This window comes from Ranitomeya variabilis, chromosome 5, assembly GCF_051348905.1.
Source record: "Ranitomeya variabilis isolate aRanVar5 chromosome 5, aRanVar5.hap1, whole genome shotgun sequence".
Taxonomy (NCBI): domain Eukaryota; kingdom Metazoa; phylum Chordata; class Amphibia; order Anura; family Dendrobatidae; genus Ranitomeya; species Ranitomeya variabilis.
This window is the reverse complement of record NC_135236.1, coordinates 325,675,328-325,687,951: the sequence shown is the minus strand read 5'-3', so window position 1 is coordinate 325,687,951 and position 12,624 is coordinate 325,675,328. Positions and strand designations below refer to the sequence as shown.

General features: G+C 39.3%; 1 protein-coding gene across 5 annotated transcripts in view; it reads right to left on the bottom strand.

Moving 5' to 3' along the window:
- Window positions 1-12,624, bottom strand: part of CACNA2D1 (calcium voltage-gated channel auxiliary subunit alpha2delta 1) — a 1,329,605-nt gene that overhangs the window by 206,978 nt on the left and 1,110,003 nt on the right. For all 5 annotated transcript variants that reach the window (XM_077264669.1, XM_077264672.1, XM_077264671.1 and 2 more), the window contains exons 20-21: window positions 11,431-11,502; window positions 9,248-9,309 (exon numbers count right to left, since the gene is read on the bottom strand). In XM_077264669.1, the coding sequence (XP_077120784.1) occupies window positions 9,248-9,309; window positions 11,431-11,502 (134 nt within the window). The remainder of the gene's footprint in view (window positions 1-9,247; window positions 9,310-11,430; window positions 11,503-12,624) is intronic.

The window sequence follows — 12,624 nt, the reverse complement described above, 5'->3', positions numbered from 1 at the left end:
AGTAAAGTTATGTTGACATATTTTGCATTTATTTATGACAATATCAGAAATGTAAAAAAAAGTTTGAAATATTTGCAAATTTTAAAACTTATCTTTTTTTATCCCTTTAACTGTTGTTTCAGGAGAACATGCATAAGCGTGTCTGTGGCTGCCTCCCTCCTCCTCTCTCCCTTTTCCATAGACCTTTATGAGTACCAACTGACATCTCCTATCTCAGTAATGGAAACTACATTTGTCAATGCATTTATATAGCATTAAAACGAGTATTGTAACAACAGAATTGGGGCAGAAAAAATGTAAACAATTTTTTTTTCACTTAAATGCTGCCTTAGCTCAACATTTTTAAATGTTTTTCCTGGCTCATAAAAGGAAATGGAACCCACGACTGATTATGCGATTTCAACTAAATGCAGCAATACCCAATATGTGGTCAGAATATATAATTTAAGCACATGGCATGGCTGAGAAGGAAAGGTGCGCCATCTGACTTTTAGAGAAGATTCTGCTGGAATAATTTGTGGGTGCCATTTGCAGTGCCTATTTGGTGGTAAAACAGCCAAAACTCCCCAAAAGTGATGCATTTTGGAAATTATATTTTTCGGGGTATTGAACTATGGGTGAAGTGACCATGCAAGTGTTTTTCAGAAATAAGCAAGCAGTTGTGAATATGTCAATATATAGTGCCCATCTTGTTCTTCCGGAGGCACATACACAGTAAATTGTTAAGCGATTTCTCCTTCTCCTTACTATAAGAATGCCATAAATGTGAATATTAACTGTTGTACTGGTACATGGTGAGGCTTAGAAAGGAGCAGTGCCATATGACTTTGGGAGTGCAGATTTTTCTGCATTGTTTTTTGGGAACCATTTCAGTTTTTTAGAGCCTCTGAACAACCGGTAATGTGGTAAACAGAGATGAGCGAAACAAAACTTAAAAGTTCGGAGTTCATACCGGACAGTTAGTGTCCAGTGCTAAACTCTGAGCACAAACTTCTCCCAGAAGTCTATATTAATGTTCAGTGTTCCAGGCAAGTCTGGGGATGAGAGAGAGGGAGAGAGAGAGATTTTTTTCCCTGATACAAAGTTTGGGTCTCCATTGTTTTCAATGTGATTCGCTTTCTGGTTCAAGTTCAGGTACAGTTCTAGTTCTTGAACAGAACTTAGGACTAAAGTTCAGGTCAAGGTCAGGTGTCAAGACCTGAACTTCCATGGGTCCGCTCATCCCTTGTAGTAACCCCTTTTTTTCCATTGACTGATGATGGACCCAAGTAAGGGTTTTTTTTGTGGGGTTTTAGGTATATAGTTTTTGTGATGTACACATTACTCAGTAGAAGGGGTGCATCTGCAAGGGTTAATTTATTTTTTCTCATTCAATCTAGCCCTCGACCTCTGTTACATGCTATAAAGTGAGCTTTAATCACATCCTCAACACAGACTACACACCCCAAATATGTAACTTTATGCAACCACTCATCAAACACATGGAGTGATGAGTCCCCAAAAGTTAATACTGTCAGACAATCAAAAAAGGTCACCCATAAAATAGGCTTCCTCCTAGTCCAGGTGCCACGGTATTCTGCTCTGAGTCTTGCTCCATCAAGGCACCAATCAGCAGGTCCTTGGATTTGTCTGACTTCTTTATTCCTCTCTCCTCACAGAAATGGGCTAATTTAGGGGCCAGAACCTTGCATTTCAAATATTCTGTGTCTCTAAATATTCAGCATCACCATCTGAACACATATGGAAACTTGGCTCTCTAGACCAAGGTGTCATGATTGACACCTCTCAGTATTCTTTCAGGAGACCCCCTATGGTTCTGAGTCCCTGCAATATGGGTAAATCCAGTGAGTCCTTTTCTCAACTAAATGTAACTCTACTGCTGTTATATATTCCCCTACAATTATATTTTTCATTCAGAGTTTTGCTAATCTTTAGGGCTAGTTTTACCTTTATTCTATGCCCTTTGGTGAGCACTTATGTAGGAGTTCCAACTTAATTTTCCAAAACCTAGATTAAGATAGAATCTCTGCTAAAACCATTAGCTACAGATGGAAATGGACTCAAATTAGACTCTGTTTGGCCTGTGTTCTGGTGTCCTGTCATTTTAGACATGCTTAAAACTGTGATCAACACACATTTGTGCATGCCTAAAAAACTAATACAACAGGAAAAGAAGTTATATGGAGTCTAAAGTGATTTTATCTACCTCACTATAATAAATATTTCCATTTTGAGTTTTGACAAATCATATTTTTTGCTGATTTAGATGAAAACCCCAATGTAAATGCAAAGCGCAGACCACAAGATATATGTCTACCTAGCTTTGCTTTGAATTTTGGGAGGCAGAATAAAAAAAAATGCCATTTAGGAATTATTTATTATAATTATTTTTGAAAGACTGAATTTGTATTTAATTTTCAAAACAAAGTTACATAATAAGAAAACAAAACTTAGGACGCAAGGATAAAACTTAGGATAAAACTTAGCATACAATAATTAACAGTATAACTTGTTAATCTACCATCAACAAAGAAAGGACTCAAAGCTGAAGAATCCACATCTTACAATAATATTTAGACAAGGACAATGACAAGACAATAACACAGAAGTGGGAATAGAGAATACTTCTAACTCAGAAGAGATTACAAGAACTTCTTTATCTAACCATGATCATGAACAATCTCTTTGCACCCAATATATGTCCAAAGGAGTCAAGACGACTTCAAAGTGCTCAACTGTATTATTTATCACTAGATGGTAGCCTGATTCTAATGCATCGGGTATTCTAGAATATGTATGTAGTTTATTTATGAAGATTTTAGAATAATACATTGAATACACAGGATTCGGTGCCGGACTGCACCTGTCGCTGATTGTTCGCGGCCGGCCACGTAGTATATAGCACAGCCAAGTAGTATATAGCACAGCCATGTAGTATATAGCACAACCACGTAGTATATAGCACAGCTCACGTAGTATATAGCACAGCCACGTAGTATATAACAACCCATGTAGTAAATAGCAGCCACGTAGTATATTGCACAGCCACTTAGTATATAGCACAGCCACACAGTATATGGCACAGCCCACGGAGTATATAGCACAGCCCACGGAGTATATAGCACAGCCACGTAGTATATAACACAGCCCACATAGCATATCACACAGCCACGTAGTATATAACAGCCCACGCACGCAGTATATAACACAGGCCACGTAGTGCATAACACAGGCCACCTAGTGTATAACACAGGCCACGTAGTGTATAACACAGTTCACGTAGTGTATAACACAGCCTACGCAGTATATTGCACAGCTCATGCAGTATATCGCACAGCCCATGCAGTATATCACACAGCCCACGCATTATATTGCACAGCCCAAGCAGTATATCGCATCGCACAGCCCACTCAGTATATCGCACAGCCCACACAGTATATCATCAAAGACACAGTGCTGAGTGGGCACCATCCAATAATAAGAAAAGGGATCACCTACTGCATACATAATTGACATATGACCATATAGAGAAAAAGTGTATGCATAAGAACAAATGGGATCACCAAAAACAATAATAGCGTACAAAAAATTATTTTTTATTGAGAACACCACACAAAAACAATAAAAACAATTAAAAGGCCCCCACCACAAAGGTAGAGGTTACGGGTCTATAATAATAATCATAGGCAAATACCAGAAAAAACACTACCAAGCCGATTATAATAAACAATACAGTCAAATCACAATTTCATTCTGTCAGGTATAGACATGCTGTTATTCCACAGGATTTTACCATGAAACATCATGGTGATATAAATATCCATACAAAAAGCAATACATGAGCAACAAAAAGGTATCTAGGCTGTAGATCTGCCACACTATTTTCTCTACAGGCTTCCGCCACATAACCCCTGACAGTTTGGCATGCTGGGGAGGATAGATCTGTTTTAACACTTAGCCAGCTGATCAGATCTATCCTCCCCAGCATGCCAAACTGTCAGGGGTTATCCTTTTGACAGGCTAGGTAAGACTTCAGGTATCTGTGGTGGAAGCCTGTATAAAAAATAGTGTGGCAGATCTACAGCCTAGATACCTTTTTGTTGCTCATGTATTGCTTTTTGTATGGATATTTATATCACCATGATGTTTCATGGTAAAATCCTGTGGAATAACAGCATGTCTATACCTGACAGAATGAAATTGTGATTTGACTGTATTGTTTATTATAATCGGCTTGGTAGTGTTTTTTCTGGTATTTACCTATGATAATTATTATAGACCCGTAACCTCTACCTTTGTGGTGGGGGCCTTTTAATTGTTTTTAATGTTTTTGTGTGGTGTTCTCAATAAAAAATAATTTTTTGTACGCTATTATTGTTTTTGGTGATCCCATTTGTTCTTATGCATACACTTTTTCTCTATATGCCCACACAGTATATCACACAGCCCACGCAGTATACCGCACGGCCCACACAGTATATCGCATGGCCCACGCAGTATATCACACGGCCAACGCAGTATATCGCACGGCCCATGTAGTATATAGCACGGCCCACACAGTATATCGCACAGCCACGCAGTATATCGCACGGCCCACGCAGTATATCGCACGGCCCACACAGTACATCGCACGGCCCATGCAGTATATCGCACGGCCCACACAGTATATTGCACGGCCCACGCAGTATACCGCACGGCCCATGTAGTATATTGCATGGCCCATGTAGTATATCGCACAGCCCACGTAGTATATCGCACGGCCCACGTAGTATATCACACGGCCCACGTAGTATATCGCCTGGCCCACGTAGTATATCGCCCGGCCCACGTAGTATATCGCACGGCACACATAGTATATCGCCCGGCCCACGTAGTATATCGCACACCCCACATAGTATATCGCACACCCCACATAGTATATTGCACGGCCCACGTAGTATATTGCATGGGCCACGTAGTATATTGCACGGGCCACGTAGTATATTGCCGGGCCCACGTAGTATATTGCACAGCCCATGTGGTATATTGAACAGTCCACGTAGTATATAGCAATGTGGGCATCATAACACTGTTAAAAAAAGAATTAAAATAAAAAATAGTTATATACTCACCTTCCGTTGGCCCCCGAATGCAGGCGAAGCGGTTACCGATGATCCTCGCGCGCTCCGGTCCCAAAAGTGCATTGCGGTCTCGCGAGATGATGATGTAGCAGTCTTGTGAGACCGCTTACGTCATCATCTCGCGAGACCGCAATGCATGGAGCGGTCACCGGAGCGTTGCGAGGAGCGGGGAAGGCCGGTTCTGGATCCGGGGGCCGACGGACGGTGAGTATATAACGATTTTTTATTTTTTTAATTATTTTTAACATTAGATCTTTTTACTATTGATGCCGCATAGGCAGCATCAATAGTAAAAGGTTGGTCACACAGGGTTAATAGCAGCGGTAACGGAGTGCTTTACACCACAGCATAGCGCGGTCCGTTACCGCTGCCATTAACCCTGTGTGAGCGCTGAGTGGAGGGGAGTATGGAGCGGGCACTGACTGCGGGGAGTAAGGAGCGGCCATTTTGCCGAAGGACTGTGCCCGTCGTTGATTGGTCGCGTGTGTTTTGCCACGACCAATCAGCGACTTGGATTTTCATGACAGACAGAGGCCGCGACCAATGAATATCCGTGACAGACAGACAGACAGAAAGACAGACAGACAGACGGAAGTGACCCTTAGACAATTATATGGTAGAAGGTTGTAATGTGCTCCATGCTTCGTACGTCTTGTTTACGCGTGTGTAATTCACTATTTAATGGAGGTTGCACAAGCTTCCATGTTATTAGTCTTCTAGCAGCAATGGTCAGATGTAATTAAAGCTGTTGGGATCTATGACTTATGTGAAATTGTGGGATATTGAGCAGGTACAATTTGGGATACAAGGGTAACAAAAGACCAGGCCATGACCTTAAAAAACTCTTATGGGAATTTCCCAGGAACCTTGAATACTTGACCAAAAAAGATGAGGTAGATCACCCTCATTATTTCCACACCTCCAACAATTGGAAATATTAGGATTCAGTTTATGCAGTTTGAAAGGGATATTATACCAATTATTTGTTTTTTATGCCATTCACTGTGCATTATGAATGATTCCAGATTTGTATATGTAGTTTTAGATGTTAAGAAATGCATTTTTTTACAATTTTTTTTTTCATTAATAAATTTTAATATTTGTTACTTTACTTTTTTACCTGAAAAACTGTATTAGTGATTGCTTTTTAAGGTTGAGATACATTTTTTATTGGAACCTATTTGGGGTACATTATATTTTTTTATCGCATTTTATTCAGATTTTTTGTGATGCAGATTTTAAAAACTGCAATTTACATATTTTTTTAATTCATTTTTTGCTATTCATCATGCAGTAAATTTGATAAGACAACTACTTGTAGTGACACTACAATTACAGCAATAACAGATTTATATAGTTTTTTGCCACTTTTACACACTATTTATTTCCCACTATCATATTGAGAGCTATAACGCTTGTATTTCTCCACTGACAGAGGTATGTGAGAGCTTTAGTTTTATGGGACAAGATGCTGTATGCATCATACTAGTTGTTTTTTTCATAAAACTTTTTGATTGCTTTTTGTTTCACTTTTTGTTTGGTGGCATGATCAAAATACAGCATTTTTGGCTTGTTTTTTATTTTTCTTATGGTGGTCACTTCACAGGTTAAATAATGTGACAATTTAATAGCAGCTCAGGTCATTCTGGATGTGGTGATAGCAATTCTGCATGTGTTTTTTTTATTTACTCTATTTTAAAAAAAACTTTTTTACTTAGTCCCACTATGGGATCTTTTACATCATATACACTCATCAATAGTCTAATACACTGCAATACTAATGTTCTGCAATGTATCAGGCTTGTCAGTTTTACATGATGCCTGTTAGAGCCTTCTTATGGTAGGGCATAACAGGCTATCGTAACTGGTAGATCCCAAGGTTATTTCTTAGCCTCAGGTTGTAAAAGCAACCATAGACATAGGGTGCTGATGGGGCAAAGAGGGAGCTCCGTCTCTCTGTTAACATCTAGACACCACTATTATTATTGACAGACATAATACACAGATGAATAAGGAAAAGAATCCATAGTCACCCAGATAAAGTCACTTCTTTATTTAATTTCCTTAAAAACATGCAGACAGGTAGGGAGAGCAGGAGCAGGTGCGATTTGTCAGACGACGGCCATTTTGCATATGAGAAGGCTTCTACAAGGCTCTTAGAATGGTTCTGAAACCCGTAGAAGCATTGTTATATGCCAACTGACCTTTTTTCCTTGTTTAACTGTCACATTTTTCGCCTCTCCAGCTCGAGGGTCTTTGAAGCAGAGCACCATCTATTTCATAGGTTTTTTAACATGTGGACAATACAAAATTGAGATTTCCACCCTTTCTTAAGGATAATACTGGGTTGTTCCTTTCCTCTGGTTTGGAATAGTACAAAGATGACACTCGCTAAATCCTCGAACATGTTATTACCTTATTACACAGCACCGAAAAAGGCCAAAATGAGTAATAAGTGCCCTTAATCACAGCCTTAAAAAGGCTTATAATTAACCATTACAAGGATTAAGCATTATGGCTCTATGTATCCATATATTTTATTTTGTCACATGTTATAAAAAGAATGTCTTCTGTCAATGTATCATTCTATATTTTACGGGATCAAACATATTATATCATCTAACCAGTATCGTTTCTCCTTATGGAGAGTGACATACCATCTCTGGCTTGTCAAGGTAAGGAGGCTTATTTGCCGTACAATGCTCCTCTGGGAATTTAAATATGCAAATTGCCTCTTCTGAGAAAAAGAGGACTTAAACTCTACAGCACCACCTATTGGAAGTAGCGATCCTACAAGTCACAATCAACCCTTTAACGAGTCGTGCAATATGACTTAGGATAAAAGCCAAATCAGTATCTCAATTCGCAGACACGGTGTTTCGGGCTGTTGGCCCTCGTCAGTGCGAAGCATGAGAACTGATTTGGCTAGGTGAGAGGCTCTGGACATGGGGTCTAAGGGGTATCGTTTCTCCTTATGGAGAGTGACATACCATCTCTGGCTTGTCAAGGTAAGGAGGCTTATTTGCCGTACAATGCTCCTCTGGGAATTTAAATATGCAAATTGCCTCTTCTGAGAAAAAGAGGACTTAAACTCTACAGCGCCAACTATTGGAAGTAGCGATCCTACAAGTCACAATCAACCCTTTAACGAGTCGTGCAATATGACTTAGGATAAAAGCCAAATCAGTATCTCAATTCACAGACACGGTGTTTCGGGCTGTTGGCCCTCGTCAGTGCGAAGCATGAGAACTGATTTGGCTAGGTGAGAGGCTCTGGACATGGGGTCTAAGGGGTATCGTTTCTCCTTATGGAGAGTGACATACCATCTCTGGCTTGTCAAGGTAAGGAGGCTTATTTGCCGTACAATGCTCCTCTGGGAACTTAAATATGCAAATTGCCTCTTCTGAGAAAAAGAGGACTTAAACTCTACAGCGCCACCTATTGGAAGTAGCGATCCTACAAGTCACAATCAACCCTTTAACGAGTCGTGCAATATGACTTAGGATAAAAGCCAAATCAGTATCTCAATTCGCAGACACGGTGTTTCGGGCTGTTGGCCCTCGTCAGTGCGAAGCATGAGAACTGATTTGGCTAGGTGAGAGGCTCTGGACATGGGGTCTAAGGGGTATCGTTTCTCCTTATGGAGAGTGACATACCATCTCTGGCTTGTCAAGGTAAGGAGGCTTATTTGCCGTACAATGCTCCTCTGGGAATTTAAATATGCAAGCCAGAGATGGTATGTCACTCTCCATAAGGAGAAACGATACCCCTTAGACCCCATGTCCAGAGCCTCTCACCTAGCCAAATCAGTTCTCATGCTTCGCACTGACGAGGGCCAACAGCCCGAAACACCGTGTCTGCGAATTGAGATACTGATTTGGCTTTTATCCTAAGTCATATTGCACGACTCGTTAAAGGGTTGATTGTGACTTGTAGGATCGCTACTTCCAATAGGTGGCGCTGTAGAGTTTAAGTCCTCTTTTTCTCAGAAGAGGCAATTTGCATATCATCTAACCAGTATGTTAAAATTGAAGGAAGAAATGCACTAAATGGAAATATTCACACTGTATACAGATCATATAAGTAGAGATGTATTTTTTTATATAAAAAAATTTAAATGTACATACCTATAGTCTGTCCCATTTACTGGTCCCCATGTATATGTTCTGTTCGCTTTGTCAATATACCTCTAGAAAACAGTAATGCAAATGATATTAAAGTTTATTTTACTTAAAGGTGTTGACTCTCAACAGACATTTACGTCATATACACATGATATGTCATAGGTGTCTAATAGATGCAAGTCCTATCTCCATGATGGGGGTCTCCCGATCCCTCCTTTTGAAATGAAACCTGAAGGTTTAGATGAAGCATAAGTGAATGTGAAATGGCTGTAACACAGTCAGACACCATGTAACTCTACCCCATGATATACACTAATTTTGGAAATAAAGTTTTTATGCAGCTTGTAGAGTACCAAAAGTTCTCCTCTCTTATTATTAGGATTCTTTTTCATCTTCTTAACTTTTTATTTGCCTATTATTGTTTAAAAATAGCAGCCATCAGCGTCTATTCTGATGAATATGCACGGAAGTGAATTACAAAAAAATCTGCATTTTGGCAAATGCGGATTTTGTAAAGTTCATTAGAATTTATTTGCTCATTTTTATTAGGCTCTGTTAATTGCATGTTCTTCTTACATTTGTTTAGCATGTTTGCCAGGATTAGGTAAATTCCAGGGATGCATTGCAGCCTTCTGCAGATATGTATGTCAGGAGTCCTACCAAAACATACCTCCAATGTAGACAAAAATCTGTGATGTGAACAGAGCCTTATTGGTGTGCACAGTATATAGGAGTAATATATGTGTACACATGAAAAGCAATATTGTGTTACTATATATGTACAGTATCTATTTAGTGGTATGTATGTGCATATTACTAGACAAAATCTTGTAAAATCTACCTTCTAATGTTTTCAGTGGGAAATCCAACTGACAGGTCACATACTGAAGTGAATTTTGTTTTAAAAAAAACAAACAGTGAATGCTATTTGCTGTAATCTTCCTTTGCTAATGCCAACAAATGATGCCCCAGATGTGCTCGATGAGAGCAGAGTGCAGACATGCTGCAAGCCATAATTGCACATTTGGGACACTCGGGCAACTTACATCACGCGATGTGGCCATTCAGGCTTCAACAGCTCCAAGGAAGCTTTTGCATTCCCTTATGAAGGCATCTTCTAGGTGTTGATCACATGATCTTCAGACCAGTCTCCAGCTATTATTACCTCCAAATAAAAAATGAGACTGATTGCTTAAGAGGATAGACCTCCACTAAAGCCTCCATTGCCATCTTGCTTGGAACCACGATAGCCTTCGAGTGCAGTAGGGTGAGGTTAATGGAACACGTGTAGCTGTATTCCGGCTCATAGCTCAAGGTTATTCAAATGCCTTTTGAAAATTTGTGCAGACACAGTTTGACACCTTTGGCTTGGTATGCAATGTCCAATTTCACTTACAGTAGAGAATAGATCACTACATACCATTCTTTGAATATAATAAACACCACATGGGCAATGCCATGTAGAGGCCTATACAAGGAAATGCCATACCGTTCCTGCTCTAAGGATTATAGTGTGGAGTGGCATAATGTAAAGTAGCTGAACCTCTGTAGTATTTATTCAAGCTACACTAACACCTCAGCGTTACATTGATTTGGAACGAGTGGTACGACCCTTTCTCCAAAGTGTCCCTAAAGCCATTTTTCAATGTAACAAAGCCAAGCCACATTTTTGTGTTACTGTGCCCAGCTTGTATTGCCTAAATGTGCTACTATGGCCTGCAAAGTTACCAGACTCATGTCCCATTGAACACATTTTGGATGTTGTTGGTCTGCAATTTCACAAGGAGCTGCCAGAAGTGGATTTTGATGATCTGCGTGCCCAAGTACATTCAGCTTGATATAACATTCCAGATATAACCATTGACAACCTCATTGCTAGCATGTAAGTGGTTGTATTTTTGTGAGTGGTACTCATAATTAATACTGAATAAATCGAAATGTTTTGAAAAATTTCCTTCCATTTTTACATCATTGGCATATCATTACCATGTTTATTATCCTGTGATTTTCAAAATTCTACTACTACTACTTCTTGTTGTTACATTTTTAATGTTTGGTAGTGTAATATATACTTTGCATTAAACACTTTAAGTAGACAATTTTTCAGTTTATTTCTACACTATAATAAATATCAAATTTACCAATAAACCTTCATTTCATAAGTTCTTATGTACATGAATTCTTACCTCATCTTGAGACTTGACTAATGTATGAAAGGTCCGTTCCCCAATTTCTCCATCTATCATTTTATTTCGTATCTAAAAAGTAAGTAAATGTGAATCTTAGCCACTTTTAGGACAGGTGCACACAACCGTAAATTCTCTAATCAGAGAGAGGATCGGGTCGATTATGCAAATGACACTGTTCAAACTCTGATCAGAATAGTGTCAGCATAGTGCAATTTGATTATCTTGGATGAGCAGAAGATGGTGGAAAAAATGTCTTCTCCATTCTATGAGGCTGCAGTAATGTCCATGCACTCATTGACTTGCTTTCCCTAGTGCAATTAGAATATTGAATCAAACTTGGGCATGCAGTGACTTTTTCCTCAGACTGGCTCTGTCTGAAAACATTGGACATGTGCATGGCTACATAGCCTAACATTGGTCAGAGTGTGATATGATATTTTGTCAGATCACACTCAGACAGCAAATACACTCATCTGTGCCCTTATAGAAAGCAGTCTTCTATCTGCAGAGATGAATTGCTGCTAGCTTTTCTGAAAAGAATAATTCAAACTCCAAGTTTTTAAACTGCTTCAAATCCAAATGTGTAAAAATAGTTGAAAGAGAATGTAATATTCCCCCAAAAACTACATTAGGAGTGTTGTGTTCTGAAGTATATTATAAATATTATTACTCTGATTCATCAAGACCAGTGTGAAAAATGAGGAGGTGGGGTGGAGTGCTAAGTGCCTGATTCAAGAAGAGTGGGATGCCTCTTAATGAATCAGGCAAGATGTAAAATGGTATGCACCCCTGAAAGCACCTGAAAGCCACTGCTCATCATAAATTGGATGAGAAAGGGTCACTATCTCCCTTTATACTCCGCCATTTCCCCATCTGCCCTTAGCTCCACCCACTTTGTTGGAGCTGGGGAGAATGGAGTGAAAACAGCCTCATGTTACACAAAATTTTGAGACTTTTCAAAGCTTTTTAAGAAAGTTTTCTGGCATAAAAGCTTTGCTGAATTGGAGACTACCACAAGGGGTAGTAATGGCAGACACTAACAGGTTTTAAAAAAGGGCTGGACGATTTATTTGATACATATAACATTGCGCGTTATAGTTAAATTAGTAACGAAATGTAGAAATGGTGGAGAAAAGTTGAACTTTATGGACCTAGGTCTTTTTTCAACCTATGTAACTGTATCTACTATAT